Below are 27,106 nucleotides of genomic sequence, written 5' to 3' on the forward strand. Positions count from 1 at the left end.
GTCTCCTTTACTGACAGTAGAAACTAAGCATTGTGTACCTTTGTACACGGACGTTGTGTTAGTGATGTTTAGCTGTTTCAATTTCTTAGGTCTCTTATTTTTCTTCTTAAATGGAAACCTCACAAGAGAAGATACCATCTATCAAATTACAGATATATAAAGATGTAGAGAAATAGCAAGACATTTCAGTAACAAACAAATTAAACATTAAAGTGCTCGAATTAAATTTAAAAAGTTTCAGATTTGATTTATTTATTCATGTTTCTTAAAAATACCATCACCTCAAACATTACAACACCAAATTTTTTTAATAACTTTTCTTGATTAGACATAGTACAGGTAGTACTCATAACCATGTAGTACCTCATAACCATAACAGCCCATTCAATACACTTATCACATTAGTTGTTGTGACTAGTAAATGCATAAAAGAGTGAATTACTTTTTTGTTCAGCTTTCCCATGGATATGCATTAAATTAAACAAATATGTCTTACATGTCATGTATTCATTCAAATAGATATATCTGAAATATTTGATATATTAGTGATGAGTGGATCGGTTCATCCTGCTATGGAGAAACCTGATTCGTTCATTATATTATTTGCACTGTGGCCAAGGAACTGTCTGTATAGTGATAATAAAATGTATTCTTTCTGATAAGGCTATATTAAGATGTCACCAGTATCGGGAGATATCTTAATCTCGCACATGCACCTTTACTGTGAGAAGCTGCCCATGCACGAATATACTCCACTACAAATCCAAACCCAGATTCATTATGATTGTGGAGTGTGCCAAAAATCCTGAGTGTGGATTTGTGATGAAGCATATTCGTGCATGGCCGCTGCTCATAGTAAAGACGTCTTGAGAGATGGGCAGTCATCTTAATATAGCCTCATTGGAAAGAATTCATTTTAACATTGCTATACAGACAGTTCCTTGGTCATAGTACAGATAATATAAAATAATCAGGTTTATGCGTAGTGGGACAAACTAAGTCAGTCATTACTATATTAGTGTTTCCTAAAAAAAAATCTACCTTTTTTATGCAAAAAACATGACATCACTCAGCTCTATTTACATAAAAATTTAAGTTTACAGCTGGTGGAAAAAAGGCTTCTAGTTTGAAATGGTTTCCTAACATCTACTCTAGATATCTGGCTAAAAGTTTGTCAAAAACATTTTTTTTTTCTGAATGTCTGTAAAAGACTATGGCATGAAGGATTGATGTAAACCAAAGTCTATCTACGTGGTACAGCACACATTGTATAAGGCTTGGGGCAATTAATAAACCCAAGTCCTGGAGTAAGGTCCAGTTCTGCTCCCGGTGTTGAATGGAATATGAAATTTTGCAACAGTGACGTAAAGAAGATAAATAGCTCCATCTTAGCCAAGCTCTTTCCAATACAACTTCTTTTTCCTAGAAAGTAATACAAATAAATACAAGAATAAATAATGAAAATCATTTTTGTTTTTGCTTTTTTAAACATTTCTCTAATTTGGTTCCATCTAAACCAGGCATGCTATACCTGCAGCTCTCCAGCTGTTGCAAAATCGTTAATTTCTAACGATAATTTGTTTTCCCTTAGTCCTAACAGCAGCACAGATGGGGTTAACTGCCCCTGTGGACTGGTAGGACCGGCGGAATTTTAATGAGCCCAAGAACCAATAAACGATCTTCAGCTCCCTGAAAGGGAGGAGATCACCCCCCAGCCCACCGTGTTTTGAACAAGCATAATGTATTTAGGGTGGGATATTTGTGTGCTGCTGTTAGGACTAAGGGAAAACAAATTATCGTTAGAAATTAACGATTTTCTTACGTCCTCAACAGCAGCACAGATGGGGAGATAGCAAGAAGAATCCCCTAGGGAGGGTCCTCATGCCTGGCAGAACTAAGAACAGTCTGCCCAAAAGCCGAAAACTCTGCCATCCTAGCATCTATCCTATAATGGGAGATGAAGGTTGACTCAGAGCTCCAGGAGGCCGCCTTACAGATCAACTCTAAGGGGAGGAGTCTTCTCTCCGCAACCGAGGTGGAGACCGCCCTAGTAGAATGGGCTCTCACAAACTCAGGAGGATCTAAGGATTGGGAGACGAAGGCTTCCATAATGGCCTCCTTGATCCAGCGACTAATGGTGGCTTTAGACGCTTTACGGCCTTTAGACTTACCGGCAAACAGGATAAGAAGATTCTCATCTATCCTGAACTCACTAGATCTATTCACATAGATCTGGAGGCATCTTGAAATATCCAGCGGGTCTCTAGCTGGAGTATCAGAGGAGGAGGCTGTAAACAAAACTGGTAAAGATATTACCTGATTGATGTTCTGGAAAGTAGGCACCTTAGGCCTGAAGTAAGGTAAAAACTTCAGGAGTACTCTATCCTGTAGAAAAATAATGTACGGGTGAATTGCGGAGAAAGCCTGCAATTCAGAAACTCTTTTGGCTGAAGCTATAGCCAGAAGAAAGACCATCTTTAAAGTCAAAAATTAAAAACTTACCTCCTCCAAGGGCTCGAAGGGGGGAGATGCTAGCCCCCTGAGCACTACTGAAAGATCCCACTGGGGGATAGGTTTCAGTATAGTAGGCTTTAGTCTTTCAGCTCCCTTCAGGAAGCGTTTGATGAGTGGGTCCCGAGAATGTGGCCTGTTGAGACAGGCCGAGATGGCATAAACCTGTACCTTCAAGGTAGCTGGAGATAGGCCTCTATCTAATCCATCCTGAAGAAATTGAAGTATCGCAGGAAGGGGTGGATCTGCAGACGCCACCTGTCTGGAATCACACCATGCCTCGAAGATTCTCATGATCCTGGAGTAGGCCTTCTTTGTAGACTCTGCTCGGGAATGCAACAAAGTTCTCAGGACCGACTCGGAAAGCCCTTCAGGCTGTCAGGTTGAACCTGTGCAGATCTAGGCAGAGGTGAGTGTCCCACGACACCAGGGTCTGCTCCGGGGGGAGTCTCCAGTATTGTCCCCGACTCATCTGAATGAGCTGGGTAAACCAGGATCTTCTGGGCCAAAACGGTATGATGGCTATTACCGAGGCCTGATCCTGACGAATTTTCATCAATACCCTCGGTATCATGGAAAAGGGAGGGAAGATGTAAGCCAGCCTGAACCTCCACGGTATTGACAGAGCATCTATCGCCAGGGGGTTGTCTTCCCTGTAGAGGGAACAGAACCTCATCATCTTGGCGTTGAACCTGGTTGCCATGAGATCCACTTCTGGCATACCCCATCTGTGAACTAGCTGCCTGAAGATCTCCGGATGCAGAGACCACTCCATGGTCGGTAATCCTCGACTTAAGCGGTCCGCTATCATATTGAGGGAGCCTCGAATATGAACGGCAGATAGATGGGAAAGGTTCAGCTCTGCCCACAGAAGAATTACCCCGATCTCTGACAGAAGGGGCAATGATCTTGTGCCTCCCTGTTTGTTTATATAGAGAACTGCAGTCATATTGTCTGACTGGACTTTCACTGCTTTGCCTCGGATCTGAGGCGCAAAGTGAAGGAGGGCTAGCCGGATAGCTCGCATCTCGCGAAGATTGGAGGAAAGATGCCGCTCCAGAGGAGACCAAGATCCCTGAATTGGGGATCCGTCCAGGTGAGCGCCCCAGCCTACAAGGGACGCGTCTGTAGTCAATATGACCCAAGCTGGTTGGGTCATAGACTTCCCTGCTGGTAGCTGAAACCACCATCTGAGGGAATTTCGGGTTTGACCGGACAGGGAGCACAGGGAATCTAGCCCCGCAGGGCTGCCGTTCCATAGGTGTAAGACCTCCGACTGAAGAGGACGGAGGTGCCATAGCGCCCAAGGGACCGCATCCGCAGCCGCTGACATGAGCCCCAGCATCTTCATGAGAGTCCGGATAGAGACTCGACGAGGGACATAAAGGACCTTTGCCAGGTCCTGAATCCGCGCTCTCCTTTCTGGAGTCAACCGGAGGGACATCTCCACAGAGTCGACCACGAATCCTAAGTAATGGATTGAAGTCGATGGGCTCACATTCGACTTCTGCCAGTTGATAATCCAGCCTAGGCGGAAGAGAAAAGAGATTGCGACCTGAAGATGGTGGGTAAGGATCGGAACTGAAGAGGCTATGAAAAGCCAATCGTCCAGATAAGGAATAATAGTCAGTCCTTGGAGTCTCAAAGCTGCCACCACCGAAACCACCACCTTGGTGAAGATAAGGGGGGCAGAAGAGATTCTGAAGGGAAGCACGGCGAACTGAAAGTGCCTGCAAACCCCTGAAATCTGGACCGCGATCCTGAGGAGTTTCCGGGAAGCGGAATGGATCGGAATGTGAAGGTACGCATCCTTGAGGTCCAGAAGAGCCATGACGTCCCCAGGATTGAGGATATGGCTGACTGACCTTATGGTTTCCATGCGAAACCTTGTTTTCCTTATAAATCGATTGAGGAATCTCAAATCGATGATTATCCGGAGATCTCCTGTCTTCTTGGGAACCAGGAACACTGGTGAATAAATCCCTAGGCCCCTCTCCCCTGCCGGTACCTCCTCTAGGGCTCCCTTGGAAATATAGTCCTGAATGTAAGATTCTAGGACCACCTGTTTGGCAGACCCGAAGTTTCGTGTGGCGATGAATCTCTCTGGGGGGAGAGAGATAAGATCTACCCGGTACCCGGCGGAAACTATGTCCTGGACCCAGGGGTCTGCAATCAACCGGCTCCAAGAGTCTTTGAAATGGGTAAGACGGCCCCCCACGGGAATCTGGGGGAGGGGTACGGGAAAATCTAGAGGAGACACTGCAGGGGCAGCAGGGCTTATCCAAGAGCCTCGAGGAGGCCCATAGTCAGGAGGGTTTTGCCTCCCTGGTGGGTTTGCAGGGGCGTCTCGGATATTTACGAGATGGCCCCCCCCAATCTCTGCGCCTAGACTGTTGCCCAGGACGACCTCCGCCCTTCTTTTCCTGTCCGGGGCGTCCCCGAAAGGGCTGCTGGGGGAGGCTCTTCCCTTTCTTATCGGAGAGCCCCTCCATTATTTTGTCCAATTCGGACCCGAATAACCTATCTGGTTCGAAGGGGAGCCCACAAAGGTTAAACTTGGATGCGTTATCCGCGATCCACGGTTTCAGCCAGAGTGGTCTGCCGGCAGCTGAAACTAGGGCCATAGTTTTGGCGGCCAGCTTCAGCTGCATCTGGGAGGAATCAACTAAAAAGTCCATAGCCATGTTGGCTGACTTGAAGGCTGCCAGGATGTCGTCTCTTGATACGCTCTGGTCCACATCCGTCTGGATTTGATTAAGCCTAGAGCGTAGATAGGTGGCTACCTCAGTGGCCGCAATGGAAGTAGCTGCGGAGGCAGCGGCCGCCGCGTAACCCCTCCTAAGGGTGCACTCTGCCCTCCGGTCTAGAGGGTCCTGCAGGCTAGACCCATCGTCTGCAGGGACTAGAGTGCGCCGGGACAACTTGGCTATAGCCATGTCCACCTTGGGAACGGAACCCCACGATTCCACCAAGGGTTTGGCCATCGGGTACATAAGTCTGAATTTTCTGGTAAGCACTGGACCCTTCTCAGGCTTTTTCTACTCTGTGTGCATCACAGAGAGGAGGGTCTCATCCGCTCTAAAGACACACTGTGTCCGACCGGCGGGATCGGAGGACTCCCCCATGTCAACATCCTGGTCCCCCGACCTGATGGACTTGAGTAACTTCTGCGTCTTTTCTGGAGGGAAAAAGCAAGAAGTAGATTCTTCTTCCTCAGAAGAAGAAGACCCCACTGAACAGGGGGTAGGTCTTTCGACCGGTGCGACCACCTCCATTGGAGTCTGAGAGGGACCTGGTAGCCTCTCATTAAGCAGCTGAACTAATCCCTTGATGGAATCATCCACGTATGTCTTGGTCCATTGGAACATCTCCTGCATCGTGGGTTCCGTGGATGCCGTGCGACAACTCTCACATCTGGAGTAAGGACAGCTGTCATCTAGGGGTGTGTTACATTCGTAACATGCCAAATGCTTCCTATTGGCCCCAGCCTTCCGCTGATCCTGCTCCTTAGGGGAAGCCATAGTCTGTAATGGAAGAAACAAAACAGGTCATAACACCTACAATATCAGGAGGTGGAGAAAACCAGACCTTAAGGGGGCCCACCAGCACTAGAAGAAATAGAGCTGAAAGAAGATGAAGTACAAAACCCAAGCAAAGCACTACTGCAGGAATATCACAAAGCACATGAGAGCTCTGGAGCTAACTTGTGAAAGCAACGCAACCAGAGCACTGACTGATGGGCTCTGGGCGCTTAAAAGGAGGAAGCCCCGCCCAATGGGCGGGTTCCTGAAACGAGATCAGCACCACTCCCTTTTTTTCTTTTTTTTTTTTCTCTTGTAGAAAAACCAGAGCCTATACTGGCTCTACCTATACGAAAATTGTCTCCCCAGACTAATCCTAAGTCCAGGATGTCCTTCTAGGGAGCCAGTTTAAAAGAAAGGTGAGTTTTATACATCACCGCAACGCTTCGGAAAACCGGAAGTGACGTAGCGCACCTAGGGCGCGTCACTTCCGGAAAATGGCGGCGCCCATAGCGCCGCACACATGCGGTAACGGAGGGACGGAGCACCGTCTACAGATGATGAGAGAAGAGGGGAGGGGACGCCCCCCTCCCCGACGGTACCCCAGACCGAAATCGCCATGATCAGGCCTAAAATAAAGGCACTGAGATCCATAGAAAGCGAGCTAAGCTTAAGGAGGGGAAAAGAACCCCTAAGCAATCTTCAGCTCCCAGAGAGGGAGCGACACGCCAGTCCACCTGTCCAGAGGACAGAAAAAAACACGGTGGGCTGGGGGGTGATCTCCTCCCTTTCAAGGAGCTGAAGATCGTTTATTGGTTCTTGGGCTCATTAAAATTCCGCCGGTCCTACCAGTCCACAGGGGCAGTTAACCCCATCTGTGCTGCTGTTGAGGACGTAAGGGAACTAGCAGTTTTTTTTTAAAAAGAAGCAATTCCACAGCAGTTTTTATAATTTTCTTTTTTTTATTATCTGTGTTAATTATTATTGTAATTAATTGAACAGGTTGGTACTGATAAAAAACTATTCTAAGGGATAAGGTATAATGAAAAGATCTGCACCTGTTCTGTGTTTCTGACTCGCACCTGGTTTTGACTCACAATAACTAATCGAAATAACCAATTGAATAACTGAAGTGAGAACTCAGCCTAAAGCCTCATGCACACGACTGTGTGCCGGCAGGGCCTGTGCTGCGGCCACAATTTGCACAGGCACAGACAGTAGGGCAGATGCATGCGGACGCCGACCCGTTTACTTGAATGGGGTCAGGAATCCAGATCCGACGGTCCGCACCACAGAAAAGTAGTGCATGCACTACTTTTTTCCAGGGCGGAGGAACGGACAGAAACCACACGGAAGCACTCCTTAGTGCTTCTGTAGGGTTCAGTACCTCCGTTCTGCACAGACCTTCCGGAATGGGTCCGCATCCGTGATGCCGGGTGCATACAGGCGGTTCCTGTGTATTGTGGACCTGCTGTTTACGGGCCACAATACGGCCAAGGCTGGGCAACGGCCGTGTGCAAGAGGCCTAAGTCTGTAATAGTTATCAAGGCATTACATCCGTTAGTGCCCACACATGCCTTTGAATTCTCCTGTCCTAACAATATTTTATAGTTTAATGATAAGTGTAAAGCAATACAGTGACCTGATCCCTCTGAAGCAAAAGTCAATTTTATTGAAGTTACCCAGTGAGAATGGTATGAAGGCATCTTTCTTCGTAAGTTTTCCATTGGAGTCAAGAAAATGTTCTGGATAAAATTCGTCTGGTTTCTCAAAGAACTCTTTATCTCTGAGAGCCGAATGAAGGAGCATAATCAGAGTTGTTCCCTGAAGGCAAAAATGAGCAAAAATAATAATAGTAAGACATTTTGGAATAGAATGATTTAAATCTAAGCATTATATTGTCACGTGTCCACAGAGTTAGTTCTGCTTAGCATTTTACAACCTATAGGCCACTGCCTTCCAGGTTCCTACCACCAATTACCCATTAGTCTCCTCACATTTTTTTCCAGACAGTCTAACCAGGGACTATGGCTGAAATGACCATACTGTAATTTGACTTTTGAATAGCCTAAGAGGAAAAAAAAATGATAGAGCTACAGTACCTCTGGAATACAATAGCCTCTAAATGTAAAGTCTTCAGTAACTGAACGGAAACTAGTTGGTGAGAGATCCGCAAATCTGAGAATTTCATGGATGACGGCATCTGTATACGGCATTTGTTTTCTATGCTCCATTTGAGGGCAGGCTGATCCGATCACTCGTTCAATTTCATTTTGCACTTTTTCTGTCAACGCATAGATGTATAAATATGTGCACCTTAAAATGCATGTTAACACATTTATATAATTTATGGAATTACACGGAGAATACTATCAATCACTGATAACATCTGCCCTATGTACAGCTATCAGTGACTAAGAGCTATCTCTGTATACACAATTAGGGCTCGTTCACATGAATGTATTTTGCGTTCCGTATACGGGCCGTTTTCTGCGTTCCGCATGCGGTCCGTATAAGGAAACATTCACTTCAATGGGTCCGCAAAAGATGAGGACAGCACTCTGCATCCGTTGCTCTGTTCCGTGGCCCCGCAAAAATTATAAGTTCTGTCCTATTCTTGTCCGTTTTATGGACAAGAATAGGCATTTCTATAATGAGCCTCCTGTTCCGTCCCGCAAATTGCGGAAGGCATACGGGCGGCATCCGTTTTTTGCGGATCCGCAATTTGCGGACCGCAAAAAACAGCATGGTCGTGTGAACAAGCCCTTACACTGAGAATACTATCAATCACTGATAACACCTCCCCATGTACAACTATCAGTGACTGACAGCTATCTGTATAGACACTTACACAGAGAATGCTATCAATCATTGATAGCACCTCCCAGTTTACAACTATCAGTGACTGACAGCTATTTCTGTATACACACTTACACAGAGAATGCTATGAATCTCTGATAACACCTTTCCCATCTACAGCTATCAGTGACTGACAGTTATCTCTGTATACACACTTACATAGAAAATGCTATCAATCACAGATAACCCCTCCCCATGTACAACTATTACTGACTGAGAGCTATCTCTGTATACACACTTACACAGATAACACTATGCATTATGGAAGCGCTCATTAGTACAGTAGGACCAGGGAGCGGTGAATACAGCACTCCTTGTGATGGTTCTGTACTCACCGCTCCCTGGTCTTCTGCTAACACCGCGTGAGGACGCAGGCACACTCTTTAACTTAATGCTGTGCAATGTTGGGTCACAGAACAGCAAAGCAGGAAGAAAGCAGGATCTCAGGGAAGGTTGAGACAACTGGAACAGGAGAGATGTTTTAATATTTTTTTTCCCTTTGATCTGTGGATTGATCTAAGGTCTGATTGGGGGTCAAATTTACATTGGGGTCTGATCTGAGGTCTGATTGGGGATCAAATTTACATTGGGGGTCTGATCTAAAGACTGACTTATCATTGGGGCCCTGATCTGAGGTCTGATTGGTGGTCTGATTAACATTGGGGTTCTGAGCTGGGATCTAATTACCATTTGGGGTCTGAGTTTGGGACTAATTCACATTATGGGGTTTGGCTTGTGGTCTAATTAACATTGAGGGTCTGAGTTGAGGTCTAATTAACATTGGTAGTCTGGGCCAGGGTCTAATTACTGTAACATTGGGGGTCTGAGGTCTGGTCTGAGGTCTGATTAGGGGTCTGAGCTGAGGTCTAATTAACATTGGAGGTGTGAACTGAGGTCTAAATAAAACTGGTGGTCTGATCTGAGGTCTGATTAACATTGGGGCTCTGATCTGAAGTCAGATTGGGGGTCTAATTTACATTGATCTGAAATCTGATTGAGGGTCTAATTATCATTGATGGTCTGATCTGAGGTCTGATTGGGATCTGATTAAAACAGGGAGTCTGAGCTGGGGTCTAATTAACATTGCAGGTCTGAGGTCTGATTAGAGGTCTGAGCTGAGGTCTAATTAACATTGGAGGCCTGATCTGAGGTTTGATTAACATTGGGGGTCTTATCTGAAGTCTGATGCTACATTTTCCTCCTCTAAAATATGGTATATTTCTTACTCTGAATTTCCGGGTATTTCATCATGAGCAGAATAGCCCATCTCAGTGTGATTGCTGTGGATTCCACTCCAGCTGCAAGCATATCTACCATCAGACCCGTCAGATTATCATTGTGGTAATACTGTGTGGATTCCGGATTTCCCTGTAAAATAAGAGAAACATCACAAACACAGAATACTAAAGACCAGCATTTGATATGCTGCTCTTAATAGAAACCCTGGTGAAGGAAAATCCAACTAATTTATTAAGAGGTGCATGCCTATTAATAAATGTGTCACACATTTTCCTGTTTGTGTGCCGGAACAGAAATCTACTCCAGCCAAGAGCTGAAGTACATTTCTGGTGTAATTTGCTCCAGCTTTCTGACACACATGTATATAAATGAAGAAGGCCATGGGACTCCTGCCAAAGCCTGCCTCTTCCCACTCATACCGCACCGTCCTTTTGGAAAAGCGGTGAGGGCATCAGTAAAAGAAAAAGGTCGGAAATTCTTATAAGAAACAACACTTGCACCAGAATTTATAACTTTTCTATGCCAGAAAAGTAGCCTAGATTGTGAGGGCATGAACCCTATTGTCTTCAAACTAGACTTTTTTAACTGGAATGTTCATTTATATAACAGGGAATAATCTATGGGTTTGCTCACTTTGGTTGGTTTGGTGTTTGCCGGCACCTTTACAAAAAGTAAGTATTAGAAACGAGAGCTTGTACATGCTTAGTTATCAACCAAAGTAAGAATAACTTTTTGTTGAGGTTCTTGGATGAGCCGGCGATCAATTCCAGCGCCGCTTCCTCTTCATTACACTGCCTGTTGTCTCGGAAGTGCAGCATAATTACATGTACTCGCTCCATTCACTTGAATGGAGAGAGTACTTGTAATTGCACTATGCCACCGCTACCGGGGAAACAACCTGTAGTGTAATGAAGAGGAAGCAGCTGCCTGGAGCACCGCCTCCTCTTGAAACAACCACTGTCGATCAGATATTGATGACTAGAGATGAGCGAATTTCTCAAAAATTCTCTGACAAATTTTCCAAAAATATTAGATTTGATCTGAATTTATTTGAGGCGAATCGTGTTAAAAAACTGCTATTTCCTGGCTGCAGAGAGCCTGTATAGTGGTGTAGAACACTGTGCCTTGCAGTAACATGCATGGGGAGTCTGCTGTGGTAGTGAAACAATACTATGAGTCAGTATGACACACACATGACAGGCGTCGCTCTTAGAATAACTGCACACTTCACTTATTTGGGAAGTTACGGGGTCAAAACTGACCAAATTACTCAAGTGTCAACTCAGCCTTACAGATCAATGTTAGCGCCAGTTATAAAGAACTGTGCAGAGGCCCAAAATCCCACTGTAGTGTGAAAGAGCGTACTCCTTGTACACCGTCGTCAGCTGATTCCACACAGATGTCTACAGAACCTGTTCGATGAAACGCTTATACACCCCTGACAGAGTGGAGAGGGTGTCAGCAGTAAGTTTGTGTTGACATCACTTATTATTTTGCCCTTCCTCTGATCCATCAAAACAATACCCCACAAAAAACGGATCCTTTCTGTTGAACATCCGCATTCACTTGGTTAGCATTTGGTCAGTAATCCATCAGTATTGCTAAAGCCAAAGAGAAACAGAAGTGGATCCAAAACAGAGATGACATATGAATGGAATATTTGCATGTCTTCTGTGTTTTGTACCCACTTCTGCTTTTGGATACCAAATCATAACCCAATTCTGATGGGACCATACAGGGGCCATACAGCTGCTACACAGGACACTATACAGGATCTGTTGTGAGTCTCATTTTTCCATCCTTCTGAGAGATCAGAAGAAGAGTCAAATAAATGATGATGTCAACCAGGCCAAAAGGCTAAATAGTGGTCATGGAGTGGGGAGAACAGCTTGAGAAGTCTACAGAGTGGCCCAATGACATAGTGTTGAGGTAGCAGCAGCATGAGGAGACCACAAAGTGGCCCAGTGACATAGCGGGGAGGTGGCAGAAGCAGCAGCATTAGGAGACCACAGAGTGGCCCACTTACATAGTGTTGAGGTGGCAGCAGCATGAGGAAGCCACAGAGTGGCCCAGTGACATAGTGTTGAGTAATCAGCAGCATGAGGAGGCCACTAAATGGCAAGGTGACATAGTGTGGAGATGGCAGAATCAGCAGCATAAGGAGGCCACAGAGTGGCCTAGTGACATAGTGTAGAGTTAGCAGCAGCATAAGGAGGCCACAGAGTGGCCCAGTGACATAGTGTTGAGTTAGCAGCAGCATGAGGAGACCACAGAGTGGCAAGGTGACATAGTGTGGAGGTGGCTGCAATAGCATGAGGAGTAGAGATGGCCTTGCGGTTTGTCCGGCGGTTGTTTTGCGGCAAACTTTGCATGTTCGCTATTCGCCGAACATATGGAGATATTCGCGCCCGCCATATTCTTTTACATTGTGAAGGACTTTGACCCATGACACATCCATCAGGTGGTACAGGACAGCCAATTGAGACGTTTCAGCACATGGACATACCCCCTACCTTATAAATAAACCTGATCTGACCGCCATTTTACATTCAGTGTTTTGCCAGTGTAGGGAGAAGTTGCTGTGTGGAGCAGGGACAGGCTGTTAGGGACAACAAACGCTAGCTAAGAGGGCCATAAAAGTCCTTTTAAGGACTGGTATAGGTGTGCTATCGATAGGTGTGATACACAGAGGGTCGCGATATACTTATAATATACTTTTATAATGAGTCAAAAACACAGATCTATATAGTGATCACCTGGAAGTCAGGGGCCTAGGGGCTAGGGACTTAATAGGGCCATTTTTATATAGGGTAAGGTTCCGGATGGGGTCGCTCTTATGAGGGTGGGTGGTCTGTGGTTAGGCTATCAGGGCCAGAATAGCACCCCCCTGTAGGGCAATATTAGGGACAGTTCTTTGCCCACCCTGTCCTTCAATACCACATCATCATCTAGCCCAGGGATAGATGTTTTTTGCTTTACCTCTGGGATTCATGGATGTGCACTGGAACCCCACGGATTGTGGTAGGACATATGGTTTCTGATTTAGTCCCGCCGAGCACCTGATTTAGTGCCGCCGAGCACTTGTTATTGCCTACCACATCTATGGTTTTTGCTTATTTAATAATTTAATTTATTTTCATTTTGAGGGATATCTTTTCCATTCACACGTCCGCAAAATGGGTCCGCATTTTTCGGAACGGGTGCAGACCCATTTATTTTCATTGGGGCCGGAATTTGCTGTCCGCATCCGCATTTGCTGATCCGCATCCACATTTGCGGATCCGCACTTCTGCATCCGTGATTCCGTTTCCGCAAAAAAATTTAACATGTCCTATTCTTGTCCACAATATAGTGCCGGCGATGTGCGGTCCGCAAATTGTGGAATGCACATTGCCGTTGTCCGCGTTTTGCGAAACCCGCAAAACACTTACGGACTTGTGAATGGACCCTCGTAGTAACATTATTAACCCCTTTAGGACACAGTCATATTTTACCTTAACCCCTTTGGGACACAGCCTTATTTCACCTTAAGGACCAGGCCATTTTTTGCAAATCTGACCAGTGTCACTTTAAGTGGTGATAACTTTAAAACGCTTTGACTTATCCAAGCCATTCTGAGATTGTTTTTTCGTCACATATTGTACTTCATGACACTGGTAAAATGAAGTAAAAAAAATGTATTTTTATTTATAAAAAAATACAAAATTTAGCAATTTATTTTAGCAAGTTTCAATTTCTCTACTTCTATAATACATAGTAATACCTCCAAAAATAGTTATTACTTTACATTCCCCATATGTCTACTTCATGTTTGGATCATTTCGGGAATGATATTTTATTTTTTGGGGATGTTACAAGGCTTAGGCCTCTTTCACACGAAAGTTATATTTTTGGCCCGGATAAGCCTCAGGTGCGTTGCGGGAAAATGCGCGATTTTTCCGCGCGAGTGCAAAACATTGTAATGCGTTTTGCACTCGCGTGAGAAAAATCGTGCATGTTTGGTACCCAAACCCGAACTTCTTCACAGAAGTTCGGGCTTGGGATCAGTGTTCTGTAGATTGTATTATTTTCCCTTATAACATGGTTATAAGGGAAATAATAGCATTCTGAATACAGAATGCATAGTAAAATAGCGCTGGAGGGGTTAAAAATAATAATAATTTAACTCACCTTAATCCACTTGCTCGCCCAGCTCGGCATCTCTTCTGTCTTCATCTTAGCTGTGTGCAGGAACAGGACCTGTGGTGACGTCACTCCGGTCATCACATGGTCCATCACATGATCCATCACCATGGTAAAAGATCATGTGATGGATCATGTGATGACCGGAGTGACGTCACCACAGGTCCTGTTCCTGCACACAGCTAAGATGAAGACAGAAGAGATGCCGGGCTGCGCGAGCAAGTGGATTAGGGTGAGTTAAATTATTTTATTTATTTTTTTAACCCCTCCAGCGCTATTTTACTATGCATTCTGTATTCAGAATGCTATTATTTTCCCTTTTAACCATGTTATAAGGGAAAATAATAATGATCGGGTCTCCATCCCGATCGTCTCGTAGCAACCGTGCCTGAAAATCGCACCGCATCCGCACTTGCTTGCGGATGCTTGCGGTTTTCACGCAACCCCATTCATTTCTATGGGGCCTGTGTTACGTAAAAAATGCACAAAGAGGAGCATGCTGCGATTTTCACGCAACGCACAAATGATGCGTGAAAATCACAGCTCGTGTGCACAGCCCCATAGAAATGAATGGGTCATAATTCAGTGCGGGTGCAATGCGTTCAACTCACGCATCGCATCCGGGCGGAATACTCGCCCGTGTGAAAGGGGCCTTAGAAGTTTAGAAGCAAATCTTTTCAAATAAATTTTCAAAAACCCAATTTTTAGGGACCAGTTCGGGTCTGAAGTCACTTTGCGAGGCTTACATAATAGAAACCACCCAAAAATGACCCCATTCTAGAAACTACACCCCTCAAGGTATTTAAAACTGATTTTACAAACTTTGTTAACCCTTTAGCTGTTGCACAAGAGTTATTGGCAAATGGGGATGAAATTTGAGAATTTCATTTTTTTGCCAAATTTTTAATTTTAACCAATTTTTTCCACTAACAAAGCAAGGGTTAACAGCCAAACAAGACTGTATCTTTATTGCCCTGACTCTCCCTTTTACAGAAACACCCCATATGTGGTCATACACTACTGTACGGCCACACAGTAGGGCGTAGAGGGAAAGATGCGCCATATGGTTTTTGGAAGGCAGATTTTGCTGGACTGGATTATTTACACCATGTCCCATTTGAAGCCCCCCTGATGCACCCCTAGAGTAGAAACTCCCTGAAAGTGACCCCATCTAAGAAACTACACCCCTCAAGGTATTCAAAACTGATTTTACAAACGTCGTTAGCCCTTTAGGTGTTGCACAAGAGTTATTGGCAAATGGGGATGAAATTTGAGAATTTAATTTTTTTGCCAAATTTTCAATTTTAACCCATTTTTTCCACAAACAAAGCAAGGGTTAACAGCCAAACATGACTGTATCTTTATTGCCCTGACTCTGCCATTTACAGAAACACCCCATATGTGGTCGTACATTACTGTACAGCCACACGGCGGGGCGTAGAGGGAAAGGAGCGCCGTGTGGTTTTTGGAGGGCTGATTTTTATGGACCGGTTTATTTACACCGTGTCCTGTTTCAACCCCCCTGATGCACCACTGGAGTAGAAACTCCCTAAAAGTGACCCCATTTTGGAAACTACGGGATAAGGTGGCGGTTTTGTTAGGACTATTTTTAGGGTACATATGATTTTTGGTTGCTCTATATTCAGGGGCGTACATAGAAATCACTGGGCCCCATAGCAAGAATCTGACTTGGGCCCCCTAACCCCGCCCACTGTCCTGGCTCCTCCCCCTGCCACACCTCCATTTGCCAATAAAGAAATGTATACTTGACCTACTGAAACCGTTAGGGATAAATCTTTTTTATTTTATTTTTTATTAACTCTCATACACCGCTGATATGACAGTGCTGTATGGGAGTAAGGATCTCACTGGGGCTGCAGTGAGCCAGGCACAGCACACATCATTGCTCCTGCCCGTCTGCTTTGGTAAAGCTGGACATAGATGGGCGATGTGGACTTTAGCAGAGTGGGCACAGGACAGTGGATACAGGGCGCGATATGTATGCAAGCACAGCTGAACGAGTGCCTGTGTCCACTGTGCTAAAGCCTGACATAGCCCATCCCCCACATCTTAACCCCTTTGCTACCAGCGCCATTTTTTCATCACTTCTCTAACCCCCAAAAATGTGATAAAAAAGGCGCACACATTCCAAAATGGTATCAATAAAAACTACAGTTCATACAGCAAAAAATTAGCACCCACACAGATCAGTAGATATAACTATAAAAAAAAGTTATGGGGGTCAGAATATGGTGATGTGAAAAAGTTAATACATTTTTTTTTTCAAAGTTTTAATTTATTTTTACACTATTTACACATAAAAAAAACTATACATATGTGGTATCATTGTAATCATACTGACTCAGAGAATGAAGGGCACAGGTCAGTTTTGCCGCAAAGAGAACACCGTAGGAACAAAACCCATAAAACGGTGGAGAATTTTCTTTTTTCACCCCATTTGGAATTATTTTTGCCCGCTTCCCACTACATTGTATGCCATATTAAAGTACAACTTCTCCCGCAAAAATTAAGCCCTCATATATCTATGTGAATGGAAAAATCAAAAAGTTATGGCTGAAGGAAGATAGGGAAGAAAAAAGAAAATGCATAAACGAAAGAAAAAAAAAAAAAAAACTCCAGTATCCTAAAAATGCCTCCCAAAATGCCCAGCCACTGCATACAGATAATACTTATGCCCAGTGGGGGGGGGGGGGGCAGCCAATAGCAGGCCGTGTCGGAAATGAGCCTCCCTAGCGTCACCCGCGATGCTAGGGAGGCTCGTTACCATCGTGGCCTGCTATTGGCTGCCCCCCCCCCATGTCGCTGGATGTTTTCATCTGCGTGATGAGAGGGAGGCAGTGGCGGCTGTGTGGGCATCAAGAGCAATGTGGGTGCCGGAGAATGAGGTAAGTACAGTGCCCTGGCATTTTGGGGGGCATTATAGGGGTTAGATAGCACAGTGTGAACATAGCCACTAATCATATCCCCACCCCCGCAAGGTGACTGATGTGCTGGGGAGGGGGGGCCCTGTAGGCTCATAGAGGACTCAGGAGGACAGTGTGCTCCCCCCGGGGGAAGGGGGAGGATTAGGAGGAAACCACACTGTCCTCCTGAGTCCTCTATGATCTTACAGGGCCCCCCACCCAAAAAAAAAAACACTGCTTGCTGCTGCCCTCCCCCCATCAAGAATACCCATCCAACCATACATGAACTTTAACTTTTTGACTGACTGCTGTCTTCTTACTGTGGTAGGCACACTATGGAGCGGTCCTTCTGTCTGTGTCGGCGAGGATGCACTCACTGGCTGATGGGCAGATGGTGGGCAGAGCGTAAGCGCAGAGCGGAGGTGGAGGACAACTACGAGCGCACTCTGTTTGTGATCGTTGAGCCTGTTCCTGCTGCAATACACTGGCCAATTAGCAGCAGGATCTTTGCACTGCTAAATGCTGATTGGCCAGTGTGAAATGCAGCAGACGCCGGGAGCCCGCAGCTGGAGCCTGTAGCCAGGTCAGATAAGGAGCTGGCGCATAAACCAAGGGGAGGGGGGGCGGGAATAACACAAGTGGGCGGGCCACGGCAGCCTGAGCGCCTCAATTAACTATGAATAAAAACTTGTGCAGAGTAGACTTTGGGGGCGGGGCCTTCCATGCGCTCCGGGCCCCCCTGAGCTGCGAGCCCCATAGCAACGGCGTGGTCTGCCTATATTGGCAGTACGCCACTGTCTATATTACATTTTTGTGAGGCAAGGTTGCCAAAAATTGAAATTCTGAAATTTCATCTCCATTTGCCATTAACTGTTGAGGAACACCTAAAGGGTAAATAAAGTTAGTAAAATCAGTTTTGAATACCTTGAGGGGGGTAGTTTCTTAGATCGGGGCACTTTTAGGGAGTTTTTACTCTAGGGGGGCATCAGGGGGGCTTCAAAAGGGACATGGTGTCAATAAAAAAGGCCATCAAAATCGGCCTTCCAGAAACCATGTCGGTCCTTTCCTTTTGCGCCCTGCCCTTTACTGATACAGCAGTTTACGACCACAAATGTGGCGTTTCTGTAAACTGCAGTATTAGAGTAATAAATATTATGTTTTGTTTGGTTGTTAACCCTTGCGTTGTTACAGGAAAAAACGGATTGAAATGAAAAAGTGCCAAAAATAGCTGTTTTGGCACCGTTTTTAATAATTTTTTTTGACCGTGTTAATCTGGGGGGTTATGTCATGCGGTATTTTTATAGAGGAGATTCCTACGGATGCGGCGATACCTAATAAGTCTACTTTTTTTTCAATTATTTAGGTTTTAGACTATATTTTCCTTTTTGATACAATTTTTTTTTTTGTATCTCCAAAGTCTAAGAGTCATTTTTTAATTTTTTTTTTAGCAGATTATCTTATGTGGGGGGCTCATCTTTTGCGGGATGAGAGGAAGGTTTTATTGGCACTATTTTGGGGGCTATATGACTTTTTGATCGCTTTTGCTATGAAACTTTTTTTGCACGTTTTTTTTTTTTGACCGTGTTAATCTGGGGTGTTGGGTCATGGGGTATTTTTATATAGGAGATTATTACCGACGCGGAGATACTTAATTTGCATACTTTTTTAAAATTATTTTAGTTTTTACAATTTTTTGGGGTGTCTTAAGTCTGAGAACCATAGTTTTTTTATCCGATTGTCAGTGGCTACATTGGGATATAAATTTTGTACTCCATGGAAGTGTGGTACTCCCTGAATCAACCAATAATGCAGAGGCCCGGATGATCGGGGCACTTGTCACATTGAGTAGTGGTGTCCTTCCTTATCCCCCTCCTGTGACACACTCTGCACCTTTTTTGGGTTCGTCCCTTCTTTCCAGTATGGGGGACCACACCTGGAAAGTGTTGGCCAGGGACGATCCGGGCGCCTCCAGTTCCCGAGGTACTCTGGCCTGGTCTTTCCCGATCCGAAAAGATCAGGGCCTTGAGGACTGCCTCATAGAACTGAAGGAATGTCCCTGTGTTGCCAGCACTCCGGGACAGCACAAAAGAGTTGTACCACCTGCACCAAGTAGACCGCAACTTTTTTGTACCATGACCGGGTTTTGTGTATGGCATTATATGGCTTCAGGACTTGATCAGAGAGATCAACTCCTCCCATATACTGATTGTAGTCGACGATACAATTGGGCTTGAGGACTGTTGCCGCGGTACCTCGCACAGGGACAGGGGTGATGCCGTTACTATGAATTGTGGACAGTACAAGGACATCCCTCTTGTCTTTATATCTGACCAGCAACAGGTTTCCAGTGGTAAGGGCACGGGTCTCACCCCTGGGGATAGGTACCTGGAGGGGGTGGGCAGGGAGGCCATGTTGATTTTTCCGCACGGTCCCACAAGCGGACGTGGATCTGGCGGCAAGGGACTGGAACAACGGGATACTAGTATAAAAGTTATCCACTTACAGGTGATAACCTTTATCTAGCAGTGGGTGCAAAAGGTCCCACACAAGTTTCCCGCTAACACCCAGAGTGTGGGGACATTCTGGGGGTTGAATACGGGAATCTCGCCCCTCGTACACATGAAACTTGTAAGTGTACCCTGAGGTACTCTCACAAAGTTTGTACAACTTCACTCCATACCTCGCCCGCTTTGAGGGAACATACTGGCGGAAAATGAGTCTCCCCTTGAACGCAATGAGAGACTCATCAACCGCGACCTCCCTTCCAGGTACCTAGGCCTCCATGAATTTGGCCCCAAAGTGATCGATGACCGGCCGTATCTTATACAGACGGTCATAGGCAGGATCACCTCGGGGGGGGACATGCTGCATTAGCTGAATAATGCAGGCATTTCCGGATGGCCTCAAACCGGGAGCGTGTCATGGCCGTACTGTAAAGTGGGGTCTGGTAGAGGACGTCCCCACTCCAGTAATGCCTGACACTAGGTTTCTTGACTAGGCCCATATGCAGCACGAGGCCCCAAAATGTCCTCATCTCGGCGTCCAGCCACCGGGCCTAGCCAAAAAGGAGCCCGGGTGTTGAGCAACGAACTGTTGGGCGTACAGGTTCGTCTGCTCCACCATTAGATTTACCAGTTGGTCACTGAAAAAATGACAAAAAAAGTCATATTCAGTGAAGCCCACTGTGGAAATCTGGATTCCTGGTTGGCCTACAAAATAAGGAATCACGGGCTCAAATTGCTCTGGGGTACACCAGACAAGTTCACCGGCAGGGGGCTCCGGTGGATTTAACTGGTGGGCCGTAAAACTAGTACGAGCCCCAGAGCTGCTCGTGCTAGGGTGGGCCACAGGGTCCCTAACATGGTGGTCCCCTTGCTCCGCCTGGCGGCGTCTGCGCCGCCTTGGGGGCTCATCATAATCGCTAGATGATGAGGAGGACGCGGATGACAACAGGAAAGTGGGGTCTTTCTCGTCCTCACTGGGACTCTCGGAGTCGGAGGCAAGCTGGGCGTATGCCTCCTCGGGCGAGAACGTCCGGCGGGCCATAGGTGGAGTGTGTGTCTGCGTGTGTATGTGCGTGCGTGTAAATCTTTATTTGCTGTGCGTGTGTGTAGGGCACGGGTGTTCACGTACTCACCCTAAGCCTAACAGACAAAAAAAAAAAAAGACTAACTAAAAAAAGGGGAAAAAATGTTAAAAAAAAGTAAAAAAAAAAAATCAAAACTGCTGATCAACCGTCCAAAGTTGATCAGTGGTGGGGTGTGCGATGCGCTAACAGTGGCCGGAGGCTAAGAGTGCCGGCCACAGTGAGCGTACACATGTATGGGAGGGGGGCAGGGGGGCAAGCAGCAGCACCCCTGGGGGGTCTAGGGTCACACAGCTGTGCTGTGGACCGCAGACACCCAACTTAGGGTGATGCAAGAAAACTTTTTTTACCACTAACTTTCCCTTTATTTTCCCTGTCTAGCCCATCCTTTCCCTATACTTTCCCTAATTACCTGCTGATAAAGATGGGGGGTGCTGGGTCACAGATCGTGTCCTGGGGGCAAGGATGGGTGCTGGGGCACAGATGGGGTGATGCTCCACATGTGCAGGCAGCGCTGCTATCATTTGAATCTCCCGCCGGTCCGCCCTCCTACCAATCAGAGGCAATCCTGAGAGGTGATGTCACCATCACCACTCAGGATCGCAGGATGGTGATTGGTGGGGTAAAATCACACCACCGATCACCATCCTGTAACGGGTTATCGGGTCCTCAGAGACCGTGTCCTTAAGTACCAGGACAACATGCCGTAACCAGTACGTTATGTGTCCTTAAGAGGTTAAGGACCAGGCCATTTTTTGCAAATCTGACCAGTGTCACTTTATGTGGTGATAACTTTAAAACGCTTTGACTTATCCAAGCCATTCTGAGATTGTTTTTTCTTCACATATTGTACTTCATGACACTCATGAAATTTCCAAGTTTCAATTTCTCTACTTCTATAATACATAGTAATACAGTACCTACAAAAATAGTTATTACTTTACATTCCCCATATGTCTACTTCATTTTTCGATCATTTTGGGAATAACATTTTATTTTTTGGGCATGTTACAAGGCTCAGAAGTTTAGAAGCAAATCTTTAAATTTTTCAGAAATTTTCAAAAAAGCACTTTTCAAGGACCAGTTTAGATCTGAAGTCACTTTGTGAGACTTACACAATAGAAACCACCCAAAAATTACCCCATTCTACAAACTACACCCCTCAAGGTATTCAAAACTGATTTTACAAACTTTGTTAACCCTTTAGGTGTTCCACAAAAATTAATGGAAAATAGAGAAACAATTTCAAAATTTCACTTTTTTGGCAGATTTTCCATTTTAATAATTTTTTCCAGTTACAAATCAAGGGTTAACAGCCAAACCAAACTCAATATTTATGGCTCTGATTCTGTAGTTTACAGAAACACACCATATGTGGTCGTAAACCGCTGTACGGGCACGCGGCAGGGCGTAGAAGGAAAGGAATGCTATACGTTTTTTGGAAAGCAGATTTTGCTGGACTGTTTTTTTGAAACCATGTCCCATTTGATGCACCCCTAGGGTAGAAACTCCAAAAAAGTGACCCCATTCTAGAAACTACACCCCTCAAGGTATTCAAAACTGATTTTACAAACTTTGTTAACCCTTTAGGTGTTCCACAAGAATTAATGGAAAATAGAGATATAATTTCAAAATTTCACTTTTTTGGCAGATTTTCCATTTTAATAATTTTTTTCCAGTTGCAAATCAAGGGTTAACAGCCAAACCAAACTCAATATTTATGGCTCTGATACTGTAGTTTACAGAAACACGCCATATGTGGTCGTAAACCGCTGTACGGGCACGCGGCAGGGCGCAGAAGGAAAGGAATGCCATACGGTTTTTGGAAGGCAGATTTTGCTGGACTGTTTTTTGACACCATGTCCCATTTGAAGCCCCCCTGATGCACCCCTTGAGTAGAAACTCCAAAATAGTGACCCCATTTTTGAAACTACGGGATAGGGTGGCAGTTTTGTTGTTACTATTTTAGGGTACATATGATTTTTGGTTGCTCTATATTAGATGCTGTTTTGGCACCGCTTTTGTTTTTTGTTATTTACAACATTCATCAGACAGGTTAGATCATGTGGTATTTTTATAGACCAGACGCGGTAATACCTAATATGTATACATTTTTTTTATTTATGTAAGTTTTACACAATGATTTCATTTTTGAAAAAAAATCATGTTTTAGTGTTTCCATAGTCTGAGAGCCATAGTTTTTTCAGTTTTTGGGCGAATATCTTGGGTAGGATATGATTTTTGCGGGATGAGATGCCGTTTTGATTGGCACTATTTTCGGGTGCATACGAATTTTTGATCGCTTGCTATTACACTTTTTGTGATGCAAGGTGACAAAAAATGGTTTATTTAGCACAGTTTTTATTTGTTATTTTTTACGGTGTTCATCTGAGGGGTTAGGTCATGGGATATTTTTATAAAGGGCGGTCGATACGGACGTGGCAATACCTAATATGTATACTTTTTTAATTATTTATGTAAGTTTTACACAATAATATCATTTTTGAAACAAAAAAAAATCATGTTTTAGTGTCTCCATATTCTGAGAGCCATCGTTTTTTCAGTTTTTGGGCGATTATCTTAGGTAGGGTCTCATTTTTTGCAGGATGAGATGACGGTTTGATTGGCACTATTTTGGGGTGCATATGACTTTTTGATCGCTTGCTATTACACTTTTTGTGATGTAAGGTGACAAAAAATTGTTTATTTAGCACAGTTTTTATTTTTTACGGTGTTCATCTGAGGGGTTAGGTCATGGGATTTTTTTATTTATGTAGGTTTTAAAACAAAAAAAATGATGTTTTAGTGTCTCCATATTCTGAGCCATAGTTTTTTTTATTTTTTGGCGATTGTCTCAGGTAGGGGCTGATTTTTTGTGGGATGAGGTGACGGTTAGATTGGTACTATTTTGGTGGGCATACGCCTATTTTATTGCTTGCTGTTGTACTTTTTGTGATGTAAGGTGACACAAAAATGGTTTATTTACCACAGTTTTTTTTTTTTTTTTACGGTGTTTATCTGAGGAGTTAGGTCATGTGATATGTTTATAGAGCCGGTCGATACGGACGCGGCGATGCCTAATATGTCTACTCCCCCCCCCCCCCCGTATTTTTTACCTATTTTTCTAAACTTTATTTGGGGAAAATGACATTTTTGTTTATTTTTACTTGAAACTTTTAATTTTTTGGGGGGGGGGACTTTATTTTTTAAACTTTTTTTTCACTTTATTTTTTGTCCTACTTTGGGACTTCAACATTTGAGGGTCCAATCCTTTACAATGCATTCCAATACTTCTGTTTTGGAATGCATTGGCTGTATGAGTAATACAGTGTGTATTACTCATACAGCTTCCGGCCTGTGAGATCCAGGGGGCTGGATCTCACAGGCTCATCACAGGAAGGCATCGCCGATGCCTCAGGAAGGCACCGCGCTGCCTTCCATCCCATCGGGTCCCCCCTGCAGCCCCACGGGGACCCGATGGCATCACCGCCCGCCGCCACAGCATAAAAAGCCGCAAACCGCAGGTCTGAATTGAACTGCGGTTTGCGGCGATCTCCGACACGGGGGGGGGGGGTCACAGGACCCTGCAGCCCATTTAGCCAAGGTGCCTGCTCAATGATTTGAGCAGGCACCTTGTTCCGATCACTGCCTGCCGCGCGGCGGTGATCGGAAATACATAGGACGTATCGGTACGTCCTTTGTCCTTAAGGATCGGGACATTAGGGCGTACCGGTACGCCCTATGTCCTAAACAGGTTAAAGGTTACGTTTTATCTTTATGTATATTCTAATAGATTGCCTTCCTTGTACAATGTTATAATATACTTTCTATGTTAGAAAGTATATTATAGTGCATTTGTATTGTGCGGCAGTTGTGTGCGGTTCTGCTGCGATACTGCAGGTATATAGAGGGACAAGCGTTATTGGAACAAATAATTTCTACTGGTGTGATATACCAGTCGCCCCCCAAAAAAAATGATTGAAGCGGGGTGTTATATAACAATATACTTTCTTTATAGTGCATTTGGGTACTGTATAGTGTATTTGCGCATGCGCGTACGCGAAAATAATATTGACGATATTTCGCATTGAAAAAAATTATGAATGGAGATCGCAAATTCGAATAATACATCTGGTATGTCACTGTCCATGTTGTGGGACTATTTGTGCACGTCTAGTAATTATTTCTTGGCTGCAAATATAAGCTGAAGGTTTTTCAGGTTTGCCTGAAATTAAAATGAATGGGAACATTTGATTGTGTTCACGCGATCGCGAAACGTCTCGGCAGATGTTCGTCCATTACTAATGAGGAGGCCACAGACTGTCAAGGTGACATAGTGTGGAGGTTGCAGCAGCAGCAGCAGCAGAATGAGGAAGCCACAGAAAGGCACAATGACAAAGTGTGGAGGTGGCAGCAGCAGCATGAAGAGACCACAAACTGGCCCAGAGACAGCATGAGGAGATCACAGAGTAGCCCAGTGACATAGTGTTGAGGTAACAGCAGCATGAGGAGACCACAGATTGGTGACTTGGTAGCAACATGAGGAGACCACAAGTGGTAAAGTGGCAGCAGCATAAAGAGACCACAGAGTGGCACAATGACAGAGTGTGGAGGTGGCAGCAGCAGCATGAAGAGGCCACAGACTGCCAAGGTGACATAGTGTGAAGGTGGCAGCAGCTGGAGGAGACCACAGAGTGGCTTAGAGTTGTGAGTTGGCAGCAGCATGAGGAGATCACAGCGTGGCAAGGTGACATAGTGTGGAGGTGGCAACAACAGTGTGGGCTTTTTTTTATGTGTCAGCTGCCGACAACAGTGTTGCCATCTGCAGCCTGTGCTGTTAACGCATAAGTGGTGGTAAGTAGAGTTGAGCGAACACCTGGATGTTCGGGTTCGAGAAGTTCGGCCGAACTTCCCGGAAATGTTCGGGTTCGGGATCCGAACCCGAACCCGAACTGAACTTCGTCCCGAACCCGAACCCCATTGAAGTCAATGGGGACCCGAACTTTTGGGCGCTAAAAAGGCTGTAAAACAGCCCAGGAAAGAGCTAGAGGGCGGCAAAAGGCAGCAACATGTAGGTAAATCCCCTGCAAACAAATGTGGATAGGGAAATGAATTAAAATTAAAATAAAAAAAATAAAAATTACCCAATATCAATTGGACAGAGGTCCCATAGCAGAGAATCTGGCTTCACTTCAGCAGAGAATCAGTCTCTTCATGCCATAGCAAAGAATCTGGCTTCATGTCAGCAGAGAATCAGTCTCTTCATGCCATAGCAGAGAATCTGGCTTCATGTCACCCACCACTGGAACAGGCCACTGTCACATATTTAGGCCCCGGCACCCAGACAGAGGAGAGAGGTCCCGTAACAGAGAATCTGGCCTTATGTCAGCACAGAATCTGTCTTCATGTCATAGCAGAGAATCAGGCTTCACGTCACCCACCACTGGAACAGGCCACTGTCACACATTTAGGCCCAGGCACCCAGGCAGAGGAGAGAGGTCCCGTAACAGAGAATCCGGCCTTATGTCAGCACAGAATCTGTCTTCATGTCATAGCAGAGAATCAGGCTTCACGTCACCCACCACTGGAACAGGCCACTGTCACACATTTAGGCCCAGGCACCCAGGCAGAGGAGAGAGGTCCCATAACAGAGAATCTGGCCTTATGTCAGCACAGAATCTGTCTTCATGTCATAGCAGAGAATCAGGCTTCACGTCACCCACCACTGGAACAGGCCACTGTCACACATTTAGGCCCAGGCACCCAGGCAGAGGAGAGAGGTCCCGTAACAGAGAATCTGGCCTTATGTCAGCGCAGAATCAGTCTTCATGTCATAGCAGAGAATCAGGCTTCACGTCACCCACCACTGGAACAGGCCACTGTCACACATTTAGGCCCAGGCACCCAGGCAGAGGAGAGAGGTCCCGTAACAGAGAATCTGGCCTTATGTCAGCGCAGAATCTGTCTTCATGTCATAGCAGAGAATCAGGCTTCACGTCACCCACCACTGGAACAGGCCACTGTCACATATTTAGGCCCCGGCAACCAGGCAGAGGAGAGAGGTCCCGTAACAGAGAATCTGGCCTTATGTCAGCACAGAATCTGTCTTCATGTCATAGCAGAGAATCAGGCTTCACGTCACCCACCACTGGAACAGGCCACTGTCACACATTTAGGCCCAGGCACCCAGGCAGAGGAGAGAGGTCCCGTAACAGAGAATCTGGCCTTATGTCAGCGCAGAATCTGTCTTCATGTCATAGCAGAGAATCAGGCTTCACGTCACC

General features: G+C 45.3%; 1 protein-coding gene across 1 annotated transcript in view; it reads right to left on the reverse strand.

Moving 5' to 3' along the window:
• Positions 1-1,204: 1,204 nt before the first annotated feature.
• Positions 1,205-27,106, reverse strand: part of LOC120997246 (cytochrome P450 2K6-like) — a 132,948-nt gene continuing 107,046 nt past the window's right edge. The window contains exons 7-10 of the mRNA XM_040427251.1: positions 10,118-10,259; positions 8,135-8,316; positions 7,715-7,856; positions 1,205-1,422 (exon numbers count right to left, since the gene is read on the reverse strand). Of these exons, the coding sequence (XP_040283185.1) occupies positions 1,244-1,422; positions 7,715-7,856; positions 8,135-8,316; positions 10,118-10,259 (645 nt within the window). The 3' untranslated portion in view covers positions 1,205-1,243. The remainder of the gene's footprint in view (positions 1,423-7,714; positions 7,857-8,134; positions 8,317-10,117; positions 10,260-27,106) is intronic.

This window comes from Bufo bufo, chromosome 4 (genome assembly GCF_905171765.1).
Source record: "Bufo bufo chromosome 4, aBufBuf1.1, whole genome shotgun sequence".
Taxonomy (NCBI): domain Eukaryota; kingdom Metazoa; phylum Chordata; class Amphibia; order Anura; family Bufonidae; genus Bufo; species Bufo bufo.